We start from the raw sequence: 18,352 nt of genomic DNA on the forward strand, positions 1-18,352 counted from the left end.
TACAAAGTGAAGGAATCAATCCCAAATAACACTCACAGACAAAATAACTTACCATCCTGGTCTGTTCTAACTACAATAACAGGATCATTGGCTGGTCCATTTCCTTTTACAGTAGATGCAAACACTGTGATATTGTGGTTGACGTACTCCTTTAGTTCTGTCAAATTCTTTTGACGATCATTGGCACCAACCAAAACACTTCCATTGTCATTCTCTGTTTGTGACTGGTAAGTAATGGTGTAACCCGTGATGATACCATTCTGTTTATCAGCTGGAACTTCGTCCCACGTGACTAAGATGCTTGTTGAACTGCTGTTCCGGCCTGTTACATTTTGTGGAGCACCATCAGGTTCTGATAAAAAAAAAAAAATAAAAAAAAAAAGAAAATAAAAAAAAAACAGAGCATGTTTAGTTTGCAATAAGAGTGATTTGGATGAAACAAATAAATCGTGAAGAAAAGGAGACCTATGTTTAAGTTAACTTCCAACAGTGCGCTCCTTTTGTCCTCTAAGTGCTCCCTCGGAATGTGAGGTTGGCTAAAAAATTGGCTAAAAAGCCGCTGGCTTGGCTTTCCATCATGCACTTAATTTGAATTTAGCAAGATAAATTCCTTCACCTATCTGTTCAAACGGCAGCCCGGAACCATGTCACCGAAAATCAGGTAGCAATGAAATTAGAAGACTACCATCTAAGGGACCGTTCATTTTTTATGAGGGAGTGGGGGCTGGTGGGATTTGGGAAGCACCATTTAAAAATCGCATGACCCCCCCTCAGCTTACCAATTTTTTCACATGGCCCCCCCTTATAGCGGTCATTTTTTGGGATGACCCCCCCCCCCCAAAAAAAAAAAATTGAACAAACAATATTTAGATTTCAAATTTTTTAATATTTCTCTATTATCCCCCTACTTCACGTTATTATGCTCACTGTGAAGACAATATTTACAATCCCTATACTACAGAGAGCTGTTGTTTAAAAAACAAATCAAAAGAAAGAGAAGTCAATTTCGGATCTCCTAGTTATGGCTTGCCCTGAGCGTGTGGCATTTGGCCTCTCATTGGCATCTTTCTCATCTGAATTGATGGATGCAAGAATGACGTCACCTGAGTCATCTTCTCCCCCAGAGTCAATGGTATCACTGTCATACTCATCATTGTCACTTTCATCCGTTTCACTGCTGTCAGCACTTGCCCTGTTGTCATTTTGTATCAATGTCCTGGCATTTCTCAGTGTTGGTTGGCTAGCTCTGAGAGGACTGTTCTGCAGCAAGCATGAATGTCTTACAATTGCCTTTCTCACTCTTGCTGCTTTTCAAATGTTGCTTCAGCCCGAGGTGGTTGAAGTACTTGTTTAGTTCTGGAACACGTAGCTTTTTAAGCTTGGTAACATCTTCGCACAACTCAGTCCAAGGATAATTCTCATATGATTTATCTTTTGCGTCCCTACTTAACTTTGCCTTTTCTTCTGGTCTCTTTTTCCTTTTAAATTCCAGCACTTCAAGATACTGAAAATAATCCACCAGAAACTTTGATTTGACAATAAACTTGCCTGCAAATAGAGCAACGCTGTCTGGGTCAGATAAAACCAGCCTGCCACTTCCATGCTCTTTCTTCGCTTGGACCCTTGGCTGCCAGCCATCTGGATCACGCCCTTCTTTTGGGGTCTTCTGGTAGGAGAGGTAGTGGTATTCCGGTAGGCAGCAATGGTCAGGAACTGGTTTAGGGTATATTTCTATGGGTGGTCCAGTCCATTTACAACAAAAAGAACAAATTTCTCCTACCTTTTCTCGGCAGGACAACTTTAGAAACTCCCTGTAGTTCTCCCCCTCCTCATAGTGCTCATTCATAAACTTCTCAATCTTACGGGAGTAACAGTGGCCTAGAACAGAGTCTTTCCTTGCTCCTGCATTGTGATACTGAACCAAGTACGAAGTGTTGTGAAAAAACTGGAAATCTGTGGATGTGGTGTGTGAAACACATCGTTACATTTAACTTACAGATGTCTTTATTTGGAAGGTTTTTACCTCTACTCTAGTGATAGGCATTTGTGACCCCTGTTGGAACAAATGGCATTCTAAAGGAATTTTGCAAAGCCACGAGAAACGATCGTTAAAACAGAAAGCTGTTGAAGTACAAGAAGATGAGCCGGTAAGTGTTAATTTTCGGTCAGTGTTCCTATTTTTATCTGGACATTAAAAACGCATGTATGCTTCACTTTTATAATGAGAAACTTCTGTATTTTCCTATTGTGAAGATAGCACCTAAAACTGTTTGAACATTTTTACAATAGTATGTGTCTTTTAATATATCGTTTGACTCAGGTCTACATTTCACTACACGAATACAACATCAAACGGTTACACGAACCATGATCATTCAATAATATCAGTTCAATATAATAAATAAAAAAAATCGTCTTTCCTTTTCTGGTAGGTCACTAGTTCCTCCTGTGCTGATGATACAACCATACCTCAGGGTCTCCGGAAAACAAGCCTTGGCTGTATTGTTAATCCAATCGGGAAAAGAGCGCATTACTACATGAGCATCATGAAAGAGGCTCATTCCAAAATACGCAATAATGGCGAAAGCGACGAGTCGTTTAAGAAAAGGTTTACAGCTGAACGATCCAGGCAGTTTGACATCTTACAAGCAAAAGAAACAATCTTTCTAGGTGCGGATGGCTGTTCAAAAAGGGCGAGTGAGTTTTCCATGCCAGGGTACCAGTTGAAGCCCAGTGATGGAAGAAAACTGAACTTCTCCATCAAAGAGCACAGAGCAATGGTGGAAAAGTTGAATGTCATATTGAAAGATGTAAAGGAACACGATTCCACACTCTTTCAGTCCAATGGGCTTGCGAAGAATTTGCCCACAGTTTTAATGTAAAACAGATCAAATGTATAGAAGCTAAGTTTACGACGGTCACGCAGGACATGGAAGCACTAGAAAATAAGAAGAGCAATTATAACAGCATATTCAAGAGCATACTCAAACAGCACATCAACAAAAGGAGAAGGAAAAAAGAAAACCGCAGAAAGTCAAATGAAAGAAAGAGGAAGCGGACTGAAAACAACGTCCAACGAGTTTATGGAATCTGTGTTGGAAACCCGCTAGGAAATGATCTTCCACAATGCCTTGTGCACCCTCCTAGAACGGCCGTTCCGGAAGAGTGTATTAAAGTTGAGGATGTTGCCACGTCGTTATTTAGAAGAGATGGGCCATGCATCGCACAGCTCTTGGAAGGGAATTATTTTACCAATGTTGCAAGAAGCAGAATCACCACAAACCTTGAGCAGGAAGTCAGAGATTATGTTTACACCCTCATGTACCCTGAAGAGTACACTCTGACGGAAAGCATTGCTACTTCTTGCAGCATTGGTGAAAGAGACTCCCATAGCAGCACAAGCGGCGACGAAGAACTCGAAGACAGCGAAGATGAAGATGAGTGCCAGTGAAAGTTGCATTCGAAAATAACAGTGTTAAATACTTCTTTTCAGTAGCTACAAATGCTTTTTGTCGCCAAACGTTTTTTATAAAGGAGAAGGAAAGTTTGTAATAAATTTGTATCCTGCCTTCTGTTTATTCTATAGCAATTTTTTTGATATCCAAACATGATGCCATTTTAAAGTTTTACTAAAATATTTCACTTGAGCCCCCCTTTTTCCCTTATTTTTTTGGGATGGCCCCCCCTCGAAAGCTATTTTTTTTCGCATGCCCCCCCCAAATCCCACCAGCCCCCCCTACCTTATAAAAAATGAACGGTCCCTAAGAAGGCTGCGGGAAAGGACAATCTTAGAAGACAGTCTTCCTACTACACTATCAACAGTTACCCACATTGTGAGCAATTCCTTTGTCACGAATACGATCGCACGTGCTAGTTGAACATATTAATTTATTTATTTCGGAAAAAAATTCAGTTCCTGGTTATTAGCTGTACGTACCGTGCAGGCAAGAAGAATTACTTACCATCCTGGTCTGTTCTAACAACAATAACAGGGTCATTGGCTGGCCCATTTCCTTTTACAGTAGATGCAAACACTGTGATATTGTAGTTGACGTACTCCTTTAGTTCTGTCAAATTCTTTTGACGATCATTGGCACCAACCAAAACACTTCCATTGTCATTCTCTGTTTGTGAGTGGTAAGTAATAGTGTAACCCGTGATGATACCATTCTGTTTATCAGCTGCAACTTCATCCCACGTGACTAAGATGCTTGTTGAGCTGCTGTTCTGTCCTCTCACATTTTGTGGGGCGCCATCGGGTTCTGATATAGAAATTCAGAATCCATTTATTTTGCAATGACTGTAAGTTTAATTGACAACAATGCAGTGTAATTGTTTACTAAGTGCGCCCTCAGAATACCATGTGTAATGCATTGCGTGACTTCAGTTGTATATGTTGTGGTCAGCCTTTAAGTTCTACTTCAGTTCAGTAATCACGTTTTTACACCAATCTAAGGGACCGTTTTATCATCCATGAACTGAATCCGTTCATGATAAAAACGTGAACTGATGTTTGTGAGCAGTGCTCTCCATCGTACATTTTACCCTAGTACATACTTCGCAGACAATAATGACTTTGGAACCACTGCTCAATAATATGCGGAATTAACCAGTCAGGATGGAGCTTTAACTTACAAAGCCGTACACAAATTCGAAATTAGCCAATCAGAAGCCGTGTCTACTGTCCTGATATCGTGTGATATCAAGTCACTGACCTGATATGACTACCCCGACATGGTCACTTGGACCTGATTTCCTATGTTTTTGTAATTCGGCTATTAAGGCATGGCCCGCCTAAGTAGTCAATAGCGCTTGTTGGGGCCGTAACCAATCAGGAGCCAGGGATCATACCACGTGACCACTATTTTCCCATACATTCTCTTAAATTGTAAAATCCAAGATGGCGCCCAGGTGTGCAAAAAATGGCGTCCATGCCCAAATAAGGGCAACATGTCCAAATAAGGAGAACATGAGATCGAGGTTGTTACGTGCATGAAATCGAGGTTCGTATGGGAATAAAAGGGTTTGCGTGAGTGTGGAGTGAGTATTGTTGTTTTGAGATCGGCGACAAGAAGATGTCTTCAGAGGAGAGCAAGACGAAGGCGGATGAGGTTCCTGAGGAGGAGTTAATAGACGACATGACGAGAGAAGAATTTGCGGCGAAAGTGATGGATGCCGTTCATGAGGGTATTCTTGGAAAGATAATGAAGAATGCGGTTTCTCACGCCATGGATGTCGTTCTGAGGAAAGAAATTGTGAAGCTGGCGGATGAGGTGCTGAGGTTCCGAAAAATGCTGGGTGAGAAGATGCATGCTGACCAGTCAGTCTCGTTTAAAGACCCCGTGTGTTTGGAGAAGTTGCCGAATGGATTTGAGGACGGTTGGGAGGCGTGGAGGAGCAGTTGGGAGAACCGAGACGAGTTGGCGTACCGAGCATTTATCAAACAAATTGTAAAATCACCACCACCACCAGAATCAGAGGAGTGAAAAAAACATTTTTTATTCATGCCTGTAACACTAATAAAGATCGTTTAACGAGAGAATGTACATGGTTTGTTGCGTGATTTTTTGCATCATCCTGATTGCTTGCACGTCATTGGTTCCCAGGTGCACGGGGGATAGCATCATGGTCTGCGGGGTGAGAAATTCTCCGTGAAAGCCTGAGGAGGATTCGAACACGCGTCCGAAGGACCAGACTTTGGAGAGGTCTCTTCGCATGTACCAGGGGTAGGGAAAGTGTTGGGTGAGGAAAAGGAACATGACATCTTCGTCGGGGTGGGGTGCGTCCAAACAGATTTTACAGGCCAGGGGTCTCTAAAAAGAAAAAAAGAATTTTTTAATGCCCCGACCAGGAATCGAACCTGGGTCTTTGAGGCCACAACTCAACGTCTTGACCATTAGACCATCGAAGCGCTTACCTCTTTAGGACTTGGTTTTGGGGTTGTCATCGGGAGGCAGTCCGAAATTCACCGCTTTGCAATGAGGGCAGAGTCTTTCGGAGGGTTTCAGCCACCAGGTGTGGAGGGCTTTACAGGTTCCGTGAAAGAATTGGTCGCAACAGGGTGTCAGGAAGTAGTCTCTGATACTGTGATTGGAGGTGTATCCTTCCTTACACCATAGACATTGGGGGTTAGGAAATCGAGACATGGAGCCTGAAAATAGAGCAAAAACAATTTTTTTATTGGACGCACTACTTAAATTGACAGTGTGGGACGTGTGCACGGTCCTATTGACCGGCGCCCTCTTTTTCTTCGGGATAACAATCAATGAATGATTTCACGTGATTGACACGTGACAGGGCCTGGTTGTAACCGTTTCCCAGGAAGACGGGTTCGTAACATTCGGTTTCCCTATTGTAGTACATCCCGTAGATGGCCTTGCAACAGGTGGCGTAGACGCACCCTAGTCCCCATTCTTTTCTGAGTGGTCCGGTGATCGCGCGTACGAATTGGGTGTGGGTTCCATTTCTGCTTAATTCTAGGATGGGTTGGCGGCAGCAGGGTCTTAGCTGTTTGCACACGTGGCAATGGAGGGGTTGTTCCATGTCTAGAATTGAAGCAGTTGATGGTAAGTGTCGCGTACAAAGTCTACATGGACGACTAAATCATTGATCTCGTCCTCGTCGAGGGTCCCTAGCCTCTCCTCCAGGAATAAAAGATCTAGTTCGTCTAGGGCCACCCGGATAAAATCTAAAAGTTGTTCTAAGTCTATGTATAAGGGTGTCTCTTCATCTTCGTCCTTCATCCACTCTCTCACCCGCTTTTCCCTGGTGGTCAACTCTATGTTACACTGCTCTAATAGTTCCATACTCACTCACTCGGTACTTCGAGAAGCCACAGCAAGGAGAGTATCCACAGTCTTCTGTAGTGGGCGCTCATACAAGTTGAAAAAAACTCAGAGTGAAAAGTGAACGGTCCAACTCGATTTTTATACACACGGTATAATGGTGTCCAGTCTCCGACCGTGAGTGGGTGTGGTAGGGGGATACCCCCCTATCCCCTGGGTCGGTGGTAACAAGTGACTTGGTCTTGTTCTGTGATTGGCTGGACGGATCTTCATAAGGCGAATCCGCGTCGCCCCCGATCTTCACTCTGAGTTTTGAACTTGTATTGAGCGCAGTCACGGCCTTGAGAGAGATTGGTTTACAAAACCATGTACCCAGAAAGCCTGATACTACGTACGAGGAAGCCATTGACCAAATGGAGGCACCCTGGACCCGATTCTATGAGGATATGAATTTTCCCATCCGGGATTTGTTGGTGGGTCGACGATGGCTGACACAGCTTAAAGATTCCAGTCAGCTGGAGGTGATGCTTCACCAGATATTATTTTTCATGGACGAGCAGAGGGAAAACTGGACCCGAAGTATGTACCAATACCGTAGAATCGAGAAGTGTTTCGGGAGAACTTTGTTTAACTCGATCCGTACTATACGTAAGAACCTTGTATGGGACGTGAAGGTGAAGCCGCCCGTGGACCGGATCACGTATCACAGACTGATGTTGTGTTACGGTTTCGAGCCTTTTCAGTCCACGTGGACTAAGAGACAAAAGAAGACAGCGAGACGCTATGTCCTCACAATTGACTTTTATTACAGTACTTTTAACAAATGTACTCAAGTAACGATGCGATCGATGATCGACGCGGAGGATAGATTACCCAACATGTAAATAGTGTGAAATAAAAAATCGGAGTGTGTTTTTACAAAAAACTGTGTCTGTCTTTTTTCTTAGTTTGGGTTCTGTCCATTGATCAGTATGGCTTCGGCGACTCCTCGCGGGTATTCGTCGATCCATTGAAAGAACTTGCAGGTACGCTTGGGACACTTGAGATAGAGCCTGTCTGGGTTGGACTGAGAGTGGGAGGTGGCTGAGACCAGGGATTTGCTGCATAGACATCGGAAACGAGCCGGGTCGATGTTCCTGTAGCAGGGGTGGGTCTGTTCTTCGACGCGTCTCAGGTAGGTGCCCACCTCTTTGACGCCACAGGTCACATAACACTTGGTGTAGAATCTGGAAGAGGGGCATCGGTAATACTCCCAGGTACGACCGTCTGGGGTTCGCACGCTTCCATATTCCAGGGGTACCATACAACGCGGGCAAGTGGGATCTTGTGGTTTCAGTTGGTTCAGGAACTGATCGGGGTCGAATTCCTCCAACACTTGGACTTCGGTAAATTCTCCTCGGTCGTCCACTTCAGGTGGCACTTCTACGAGGTTGTCTTTCTTGAATCTGCCGAGTCCCATGGCTTCCAGGACTTGCATGGTTCGAGGAGGTGAGTCTCTTATCACGGTCATGCATCCGCCTTGAATGGCAGGTAGTTTTGAGTCTGTGAAGATAGAGATTGAGTTAGTATCCCAACAAGGTGTTTTCCCGTCGCATGGTTTCTAGGATGTGGGTGGTTTTTCGCACGTTTTTGGGGGTCAGTCTTTGCCTTCGCTTGTAATGGTTACTTTTCATTCGGCTTTTGACTTCTTGGCGTTGGATCGAAAAGGCGCTCCATGGTTGCGAGAAGCCTTTGATAGGGACGGTGGTCCAACTGACCGAGTCAGGGGTGATCTCTTTGAAGAGGACGCGTTCGTTGAAACGGAGTCTGGTACGAGGTTTTTTGAATAACCATCTATCTAAAGTGGATTGTAGTTGTTTACCTCCTACTTCTCCTTCCACTCTCTGGGGCAAGAGCAGTTTCAGTTTCTTTTTGGACGATTTTTTCTTTTTCTTTTTCCTGTCGGGTTCGACGTGTGAATCCATGACGCCTGCTGAGAAAAAGTGACTCGTGATAGAATGCGTGGTTCGACTTTATGGACGTTTTTGCTGACCAATCGGTGCCGTGTGGTGTGATGGAATCATGTGACGGTCTTCGTTGCGATTGGTGGGATCTGAAAAGGAGCACGTGATCCGGGAAAGTACGGAGTGAAAAGTGGATCCGCGGCGCGGGTATAAAAGGAGCCCGTTGGACGCAGCGAATCATTCTCGACTTGCTGTTGACGCGGTGATGACCTATAGGATTTTGGATGAGAGAGCCGTGCAGCAGATCCTTGAAGATCTGAGACAGCAGTTGAATCGAGCTTCTGACGTTTTGGATACAATCGAAAAAGAAGGCGAAAGACCGTTACATGGGAAGATAATTGACTTAGAGTTACGTCTTGTCTCCCCTTTGTACTATAGGCTCCAGAGGCACTTGATTGACTGGTGCGACCGTAGTTGCTATCCTCATTTGTCGGGCTTGGAGATCACGAAGCGAGCGGATCGAGAAGGAAAGAAGTTTAACGAGTTTGTCTGAGGGTGGGTTTCAAGATGACTTACTATAGCAACTCGAACCAGATTCGGGACCTCGTGGAGCGGATCGTGGATCAGAAGGTACACACTTTAAGAGATCTCGATGCCATTCCGGATGCCAGAGTGGACCTGTACATTTTTGACAATCTCTTTGAATCGTTAGGTCAAATACCCGATAGTCTGTGGTCTTTTGGTCTCATGATGAGACGTCGTCCTGACTGGGGTGGTACGATTTTGGAGATGATGAAGAAGAACGAACATGTGTTTTTGTTCTGTGGTGAGTGGTGTCGCGTGATGTACAGAAGTGGTAGCGGTCAATTCAAATTCGTTCATTGTCGGGATCCCACCCTGGACACCGAGAGTGCCTGTTTGATCGCCACGGATAACCTCACGTACATGATGAGCGATGCCATCCGTGATCTGTTTGAACCCTTGCGGTTCGCTCGCGACCTGTCACGACGGGTGTTGGAGAACGACAAGAGTCCCAGGGTGGAGGAGATACTGAATTTCAACAGGTGCGCTCACAAGGAAACGTGTCTGAAGTTGGAAGAGTTGATCTACGATATCATGCGTCAGCGTGATCAGTGGAAGGATCGGTTTTTCTTCCGCGCCCTTGAAGCCGATGAGGATGACCTGTGTGGTGAGTGTAGAGAGAGTATGCGACAAGCATTCTATGTGAAGGGGAACGAGGAGGAAGCCCTGAAGTGGAGACCCGGTAAATGTGATTGGAGAAATTGTAAATATTATGCCATGGATACCTTTGAGGAAGACTGTGATAATGAGTACGGTCAAGAATGTAAGAACACGGAATATGTTCAGTACTTTTCAGATTCGGACTAGGTCTTTCTTGCCTTCTTTTTCGTTTTTAACCAATCGGAGTCGATTTTTCGTAAGAACCAATCAGGCACGACGTTTTTGTACATATAAGAAAGTGTGAATAAAAAATTGGGTTCAAATCGTTATGTCTCATACCTTGAGTTGGTTGATCTCGAGAGTGTGTGCGACCATGGCCGATCGATGGAGTTGGACGACCTTGTGTTCCAAGTGCGATAGAGTCTACGAGCGATACGGTAAGAGTGAACCCGTCCCGTACGACTTCTGTGATTCGCCTTTGGAGGTGTTTGACTATACCGACGTCGAACCCAACGTGATGCGTTTTGTGGTTTATATCTTGTGGTTGAAACGGCAACCCGATTCATTTAAGAAGTATCTGGAGGTACGTGAGCAGCGTTTCGAGTTGTGGAGACAGTGCATTTACAAACTTTATCGACTATGAAGAAAGGTCAAAAGAAGAAGCAGAAGCCGCTTTCGACCGGGACGTTACTGGGACGGTATCGGGATCCTTCTAGACCCGGTAGTCTGGGCGGTCTGACGCGATTCGCCCAGGCCAATAAGATCTCGGTACGACGCGCTCGCGAGGTCCTGCAACGGGATTTGGGGTACACGTTGCACAAACCCAGACGTCGTCGGTTTCCTACGGTCCCGGTGGTGGTGTTCGGCATCGACGAGCAGTGGACGGCCGACCTGATCGAGGTGATCAATATTTCGAGGTACAATCGAGGGTATCGTTATCTCTTGACGGTGGTGGACGTGTTTTCCAAGCACGCCTGGGTCCAGCCCTTGAAGAGCAAGACGGGTAAAGCGGTGACGGAAGCCATGTCTAAGATCCTGAAAGGAGGTAGAAAACCCATCAATCTCCAGACGGACGACGGGAAGGAATTCTACAACAAGACGTTTCAGGATTTGATGAAGCAGAAAGGCATTCATCATTTTTCGACGCGCGGGGATACGAAATCCAGTGTGGTGGAACGGTTCAATCGGACCCTGAAGGAACGTATGTACCGGTACTTCACCGTGAAGAATACGATGACGTATGTGCCCGTGTTACAAGAGTTGGTCCGAGGGTACAATCGATCGTATCATCGCAGTATCAAGATGGCTCCCGATCAAGTGACTTTGGGCAATAGCGAGGACGTGTGGGAGACTCTTTACGGAAAAAAGAAAAAAGGGAAATTGAAGAAACCGCAACTCAAAGTCGGGGATCGTGTGAGACTGAACAAGAAGTTCCGTCAGTTCAAGAAAGGGTATTTACCCGGATGGACCGAAGAGGTGTTTGTGATACGTAGGGTGCGTCCTGGGAAGGTCACCACGTACAAGGTGGAAGAATGGGACGGTACGGCGGTCGAGGGTACGTTTTACGCGCAGGATTTGCAAAAGGTGGACGTGAAAGACGACGATCTGTTCCGCATCGACAAGATCGTCAAACGAAAAGGGGATAAAGTCTTGGTGCGTTGGAAAGGTTGGCCAGTCAAGTACGACAGTTGGGTGGATAAAAAGGGACTGTACGTGACCCAAAAGCCCAAGACGAAAAAATGAAGGACTTTTACGTGCATTTGTTGAGCAATGCCAGCACGAACGAGTTCACGGACAACAAGGCCAACAGTTTCAAGAATCGTCTGCCGTATCCGCTCCTGTTTGAATCCGACAAGGAATGGAAAGTGGGCTTGGCGAGCGTGTCTTACCCGATTCCTCCGTCACGACCGCATCAAGTACCCGTCACTCAAGCGCACGACTTTGACGACGGCGACTACGTGTTCGGTTTGGATTGGACCATTGAAACGTTCAGGTTGCAAGACGATGGGATTACGTGGCGTCCATCTCGTTACCCCGTGACATTTTACGTCAGCGGGAAGGAACTGAACCGTGACCGACACAAGGTGACGAGTGGTAAGTCTCTCATGCAATACCTCATCAACCGTTTTCACGAACGCCTGTATCATTACATGGATCATGCGGGTGAAAGTCTACGAGCGCCGGACGGGAAAAAATATTACCCCGTGTTCCGATGGGAGGGGAACGATTTGATTATCGACAACACCGACACGTTCCTCGCCGAGTCCGGAGACAGAAAACGTCCCAGAGTGTATTTTGGTACTAAACTGGTCAAGAAGTTGAGTTTGATTCGCGAGGAATCGTATTACTCCGTTCACTTGAACGTGAACATGCTCAAGATCTTTCCCAACGACAAAGTCCCGTCTGATTTCAAGAAAGACTGGACCAACCATGACAGCAATCGATCTCGCGAATTTTGGAATTTGGACAGTCACGGGACGTTACAGCTCAGTCCCTATTGCAACTGGCGCTTCAGTTACCTGGACGAGGAATACGCCAAGACCTACGATGGTGGAGTCGTCGTTCATCCGGACCTGCCTCCGCCTCGCAGTCCCATGTACCTGTATTCGAATGTGGGTCGTAGTACCATCACGGGGAATCGCGTGACGGATCTCTTGAGAGAAGTCCCCCACGACTCGACCAAGACGACGTACGAGCCGAATCAGATTCAATATAAACCCGTGCGCAGCAACGTTTTGGATATAGTGGAGGTGCAATTGGCCGAGAACGACGGAAGGCTAGTGGACTTTACATCGGGCGTGACGTCGGTGACACTACACTTTAAGTATGAATGAGTCTGTCGACGACTTTTACGTGCAACTGATGAGCAATGCCAGTACGAGCGAGTTCCCGGACAACAAGGCCCACAGTTTCAAGAACCGTCTGCCGAACCCGTTGCAGTTGAGAGAGTCGGGATGGAAAGTGGGTATCAGCGACCTCTCGTTTCCGTCCGCGAAGCGTAAGATGGGTTTGAAAGATTCTCTTCTGTTTGAAATCTGGTGGATCGATATGGTGGACGCGGATCGAAACATATACACGCGGGTCTCTTCGGTGACGAGAGAGGGCGATTTGGAATTCACGCCGAGGACCGGTACCGAGTTACTGAACGCGATACGAGATCGATACCTGCATAGGTTGAGCTCTCGAACGGATGCCGACGTGACCATGTACAAGAAAAAGAGCAAACCCGACGATCCCACCGAATTGCTGTACACGGTCATACCTAGGGCCGAGCATGGAGAATGCGTCCTGGACAACTCGAGAACGTGCCTCAACCTCCTGATCCACGGTAAACGCGTCTTCCCCCAAATGTCCATCGGCATCGAATTGGCCAAGAAGATGAAATGGGTCAAGATGGGAACGTTGCAGAACGGACGACCGGGTTACGTCTTGGGACCCCATTTGAGGAAAGAATTTCCCAAGGAGGTCATACCCACGGCCACGGACTTGATCATAGCGCAGAATGACGGGGACGAGACATTTTACAAGATCGACCCGGACACCTTACATTTGAGTTGTTTCATCAATTGGGTGTTCACGGACCTGGATCGCAGTTACGAGGAAGCGTTCGGTCACGAGCGTCGTTCCTTGTTCGTGTATTCGAATGTGGGACAGAGTATGGTGACGGGGAATCAAGTCACGGACATGTTGAAACAAGTGCGTTACGATCCGGACGTGGTCGACCTTCAACCGAGACACATCCTATATCTACCGGTGCGTACAGCCGTTTTGGACATTGTCGAGACTGAGGTGTCGGAGGAAGACGGACGACTGGTGGACTTTGCGTCGGGTGTGACCACGATCACGTTGCATTTCAAGAAAGGATGAGTGATTTTTACATCACTTTACCCAGTCACAGCAGTAAGAACGAGTTTCCCGAGAACAAGGCCAACAGTTTCAAGATCAGGTTACCCAATCCCATACGCCTGGAGGGACATGGATGGAAAGTGGGGTTGTTTAGCATCGCCATGCCAGATGCACACGTGACGCTGCCTTCCTTCACCGATGCTGTGGGTAAAGTCACCTTGGCCTATACCGCCTGGAGACGCATTGAACCTGAAACATCCAATGGGTATACGTTTGGAGAAGCCTTCTTCGACACCGAAAATGTCAAAGATGTGTTCAGCAACGTGAACGGTGTTGAATTCATGAAATCCATTATCAGCTACTTCGAAAGGCAACGCATCTTCAGTCATTCGGGACCGAGAGTGAACTCAAAATACGTCACGAATGATGGGAGAAGAACCTACGTCGCGTTCAAGTGGGAAGGCGAAGACCTGGTCACGGATAACAAAAACGTCTACCGTCCCAGAAGGGAACCACCTGAATTACAATTTGACGTCGATCTGGCTTTGAAAATGGGATGGTTGCTGAGGAAGGGAAATAGTTACGTGCTGGGTCCAAACATGCAAATCGAATTTTTCGATGATGTCATTCCAGACATTCGAACCAGAGGAGACATACAGGATTCGAGTGGAAATCGTCTTTTTTTCCATGTCGTGAAAAACCCCATCAAAAATACTGAATTCTTGGAACTCAGCGTCTTTTGCAATTGGCGTTTTCTGAACCTGAACAGAGCGTTTGAGAGTGTGATCGGAAGCAGTTCGCGTTCCTTGCTCGTGTACTCCAACGTGGGAGGTGGAAGTGTGGTGGGAAATCAAGTCACGGATTTACTGAGAGAGGTCAACTTGATTCGAAGAGGCGACGGTGTTCAGTACTTCGAAACCGCTCACATTCAATATATTCCTGTGCGCAAAGAGGTGCTGGACATTATGGAAGTGCAAGTGGCCGAGGCAACTGGAGAACTGACGAACTTCGGAGCCGGCAATACGATCGCGACGTTACACTTTAAGAAATCATGATCGGTGGAACTTTGATACGGTTTCATCCCGACGGATACCAATCGGGATCTGGCATATTCGGCCAGGTTTGGAAAGGCATCAAGAAACGAGGTCCCGGCATTCTCAAGGACGTTCTGAAGGAGACGGCCATCGAGGGTCTGAAAAGGTTTAAAATCGGGTGGCACGGGAGGAAAGCCCAATTGGAAAGGTGCACTCGCCGGGTTAAAGCGGGGAGCCATTCGCTCCGGGAAACGTAAAGCGACGGAAGAGTTCCAACGCTTTTTGGGTAGTAAAAGAAAAAGAAGAGACCTGTTTGGATCATGATTCCCATCTACTCGAGACGGGTGAGACGTCTCCCCGGAGGGATACGCACGTATAAAGGGGGTTCGCTCTTCCGGAGACGCTCAAAACTCCCAGACTACCGTTGGGTAAAGTCAGCACTGAGAAGCGTGCAACGACGGAAAAGACGACGTAGACGACGATGACGGACCTCGTGGCTCGCGCTAGGTCGGCGGGGGTTCGTAACCCCCGCCTGGACATGTTCACCACTCCTCCCACGGATCTCAGCATGTCGTCGCGACGTGAGGTGAGAATCAATCCGTTCAATACGGGGATCAACCCAGTGACCTTCCAAATCGATCCTCAAGAAGACTTCATCGACTTGAACGAGAGTTTCTTCGAAGTGGAGTTGGCCGTCAAGACATCCGCCGGAGCTAATATAGCGCAAGCGACTACCGTCGGACTCGCCAACAATCTGGTCCACACCCTCTTCAAACAGATCAATGTGAGATTGAATGGGACTCTCATCAGCCCCCAGACCGATACTTACCACTACAAAGCCTACATCGAAGCGCTATTGAACCATGACCGAGACGACGGTGAAACGATCCTGGCACCAGAGGGTTGGTACAATTGTCTCGGTGTACCCAGTCGCGGAGAAGGCGATGTGATGACAGGCAATAAGTTGGATCCGACTCACGACGATTACAAAGCTTTACCCCAAGATCTCAAGAACATGGTTCAGAGTCGAATTCAGTTTTTTGGTGGAAAGAGAGTGACCTTGAGGTTCAAACCTTACCTGGAAGTGTTTTATCTCAGCAAGTTACTGGTACCCGGCGTACAGATCCAGATGGACATGTACTTCAATGCCCCCGCTATGTGGACAGTCCAATGGGCCGGTGCCGATACTCTCAGACTGACTGAAGCCGACGTGAAAGTGAGATTGTTCCTATCTCAAGTGAGAGTGACTCCCTCGGTGTACCGAGAACTCATGACCAGCATGAAAGGCGGAAGAGTGGCTACTTACCCCACGGTGAGAGGTGAAATTCGCACTTACTCGCATCCCAATGACAATCGTCATTTCGAGTGCAGCAATCCTTTCCACAGTAAGCTACCTAATCGGTTAGTGGTGGTGTTGATGAGACAAACAGCCTTCAATGGAACTGTGACGGTCAATCCGTTCAGTTTTGAACAATTCAATCTCTCTTCCATCAAACAACTGGTGAGAGGTGAAGAGTACCCCTACGAGACCTTGGAGCTCAAACACGACGATACCAGTAAAGATCTGAGAGGTTACCAAAGATTCCTCAAAGCCTCAGGAGCTTTGTGCGGAGGAAAAGGAAACATGGTCCGGAAAGAGGACTGAGGACACGGCAAGAGATGCAACCTGTTTGTATTTGATAACACGGCCAATGGATGTTTGGACAGTCCAGTGTTGAACCCCCAGCAGGAAGGTGAACTACGTCTGGTGATCGATTTTGCAGCCAATCCGGGATCAAACCTGACCATCTTGTTGTACGGCGAATTCGAGAACATGCTGGAGATCAACGAGAACCGAGTCGTCCTCTACGACGTGTATCAATGAGAAGAAAGAAGAAGAAGAAAAAATGGAGACAGTAGCCTTGAATAATTTACAGTTGGATTATTTGGCACGGACGAATCCGTCGCTCTGCTGTGTTTTTCACGGCACGGTCCCTTGCGATCGGCTTCCAAGGACAGTCCCTCAAGAAGGACCGACCGCTTACATCGTGAACACGGACCCTCACGACAAACCGGGATTTCATTGGATCGCTTTGTGGGCCGACAAGAACAAGTGCGAGATCCTGGACAGTTACGGTCTACCGCTGGACACGTACGGAACCGCCGGACCGATCCAAGCCTGGTTGGACCGTCATTTCAAGTACCAGATTCACAACGGCAAGAGTCTACAGTCCCTGTTCAGTCAGAGTTGCGGTAGTTACGCCCTGATGTTCCTGATCGACCGAGCCGAAGGTCGTGACATGAACGAGTTCTTGAATCGTTTTAAGAAAAACGAGTTTGTGGAGAACGATCGTAAAGTAGGACGGATGTTAGAACGTTTGATCGTGGACGAGTTGGATTGGCGCAAGATTTGTAAAACCCCGTGTCACCAGGACACGTGCGGTTCCTCCAGAGGAGTGCGTCATTTGTTATAAAGTAAGATGTTCGAAATAAAAGAGGTTCATTTTTGAGAAAAGGATGTTGCGTAGTGAAGGCAGATGGTTCCGGCGAACTGTGTCGAGAAGAGACGACGAAATTGTCCTCGGACGATCCTCTTCGACAGGTCATGGAACGCATTTTGGATTGCGACAGTTACCGTCGAGTCCGATTCATACTGGACCGGGAAAAAGATCATTGGCTTCGATACAACCTGTTCCACCTGAGTATCCGAGCCAGACTTCAAACGAACGCCAGTCGAGATTACAAGTGTTACCCGTATTGGCACGTGCTTCGCTACGGCAATAAGTCCTTTCGCCATCACTTTGTGAGTGCATAAAAAGGGGCGTAGGAAAATAAAACGGTTCATTGTGGATTCACTGACAAAACAAGACACATCATGGCTCTTCAGTTTCAAGGGCATAGACATTTGGACGACGTCATAGCCAGGTTAGAAAAACGCTATGGAAAAGCGGGTGGAAAGACGCCTCAACCCAGTGAGGCTCATTTCAAGAAAAACCAGCCGCCAAAACGGCAACTCAATCTGAAAATACTTCAACCCGCCAGAAGACAAGTGTCTTTTCAACCGCCGTCTGTCATCGACACCGGCGAATTACCAGCGACCGTGACCACGCGCAGGAAACGCAAGAGAGCCGCCCCTGCCATGCCGAAGCTTTCCGAGAAGGAAGATAGGAAAAGAAGAATGAAAAAGAGGCATTGGTACGAAGACAAGTTCGGAGACTTGAGAAAATTCGCCAAGAAAAAACCTCGAAAAAAGAGATCGGCGCCTGCCAAGAAAAAAGGGCGTCCCAAGAGAGCCGCTGCCCAGAGGGCCATGGCCAAGATCAAGAGTCGTGCCAAGAAAAAACCCATCTGTTTCAATCGTAAGGTCACCCTATTGGGTCTTTTGAAACGCATCCCAGCCGTCAAGACCCCATTGGCCAAGTTGTTCAGATAAAAAACGGAGCGTCTCGAAACCCCGGACCATTTTTCAAGATCATGGAACGGTGCAAAGCGTTTCAATTTCACACTCCGTCGAGTTTGTTGATAGCGGGTCCGTCGGGGTGCGGCAAGACGGTGTTCACGACCAAACTGCTCTTGGAGAACG

At 47.0% G+C, this 18,352-nt stretch overlaps 2 protein-coding genes and 1 non-coding gene across 3 annotated transcripts in view; 1 reads left to right on the top strand and 2 right to left on the bottom strand.

The window, feature by feature from the left end:
• LOC145467315 (protein sidekick-1-like) overlaps positions 1-18,352 on the bottom strand; it is a 330,055-nt gene that overhangs the window by 221,876 nt on the left and 89,827 nt on the right. The window lies entirely within an intron of this gene.
• On the bottom strand, positions 5,840-5,911 carry Trnah-gug (transfer RNA histidin (anticodon GUG)). The gene has a single exon. It is a non-coding gene; the product is annotated as a tRNA-His (tRNA).
• Positions 9,295-10,376, top strand: LOC145467432 (uncharacterized). Its single transcript, XM_081450988.1, has one exon. The coding sequence runs from the start codon at positions 9,296-9,298 to the stop codon at positions 10,115-10,117; it is 822 nt and encodes a 273-aa protein (XP_081307114.1). The 5' UTR covers position 9,295; the 3' UTR covers positions 10,118-10,376.

This window comes from Orbicella franksi, chromosome 14 (assembly GCF_964199315.1).
Source record: "Orbicella franksi chromosome 14, jaOrbFran1.1, whole genome shotgun sequence".
Lineage (NCBI taxonomy): Eukaryota > Metazoa > Cnidaria > Anthozoa > Scleractinia > Merulinidae > Orbicella > Orbicella franksi.

Coding starts and splice junctions, on each gene's coding strand:
- LOC145467432 (XM_081450988.1), top strand. CDS start 9,296: ATGACTTACTATAGCAACTCGAACCAGATTCGGGACCTCGTGGAGCGG.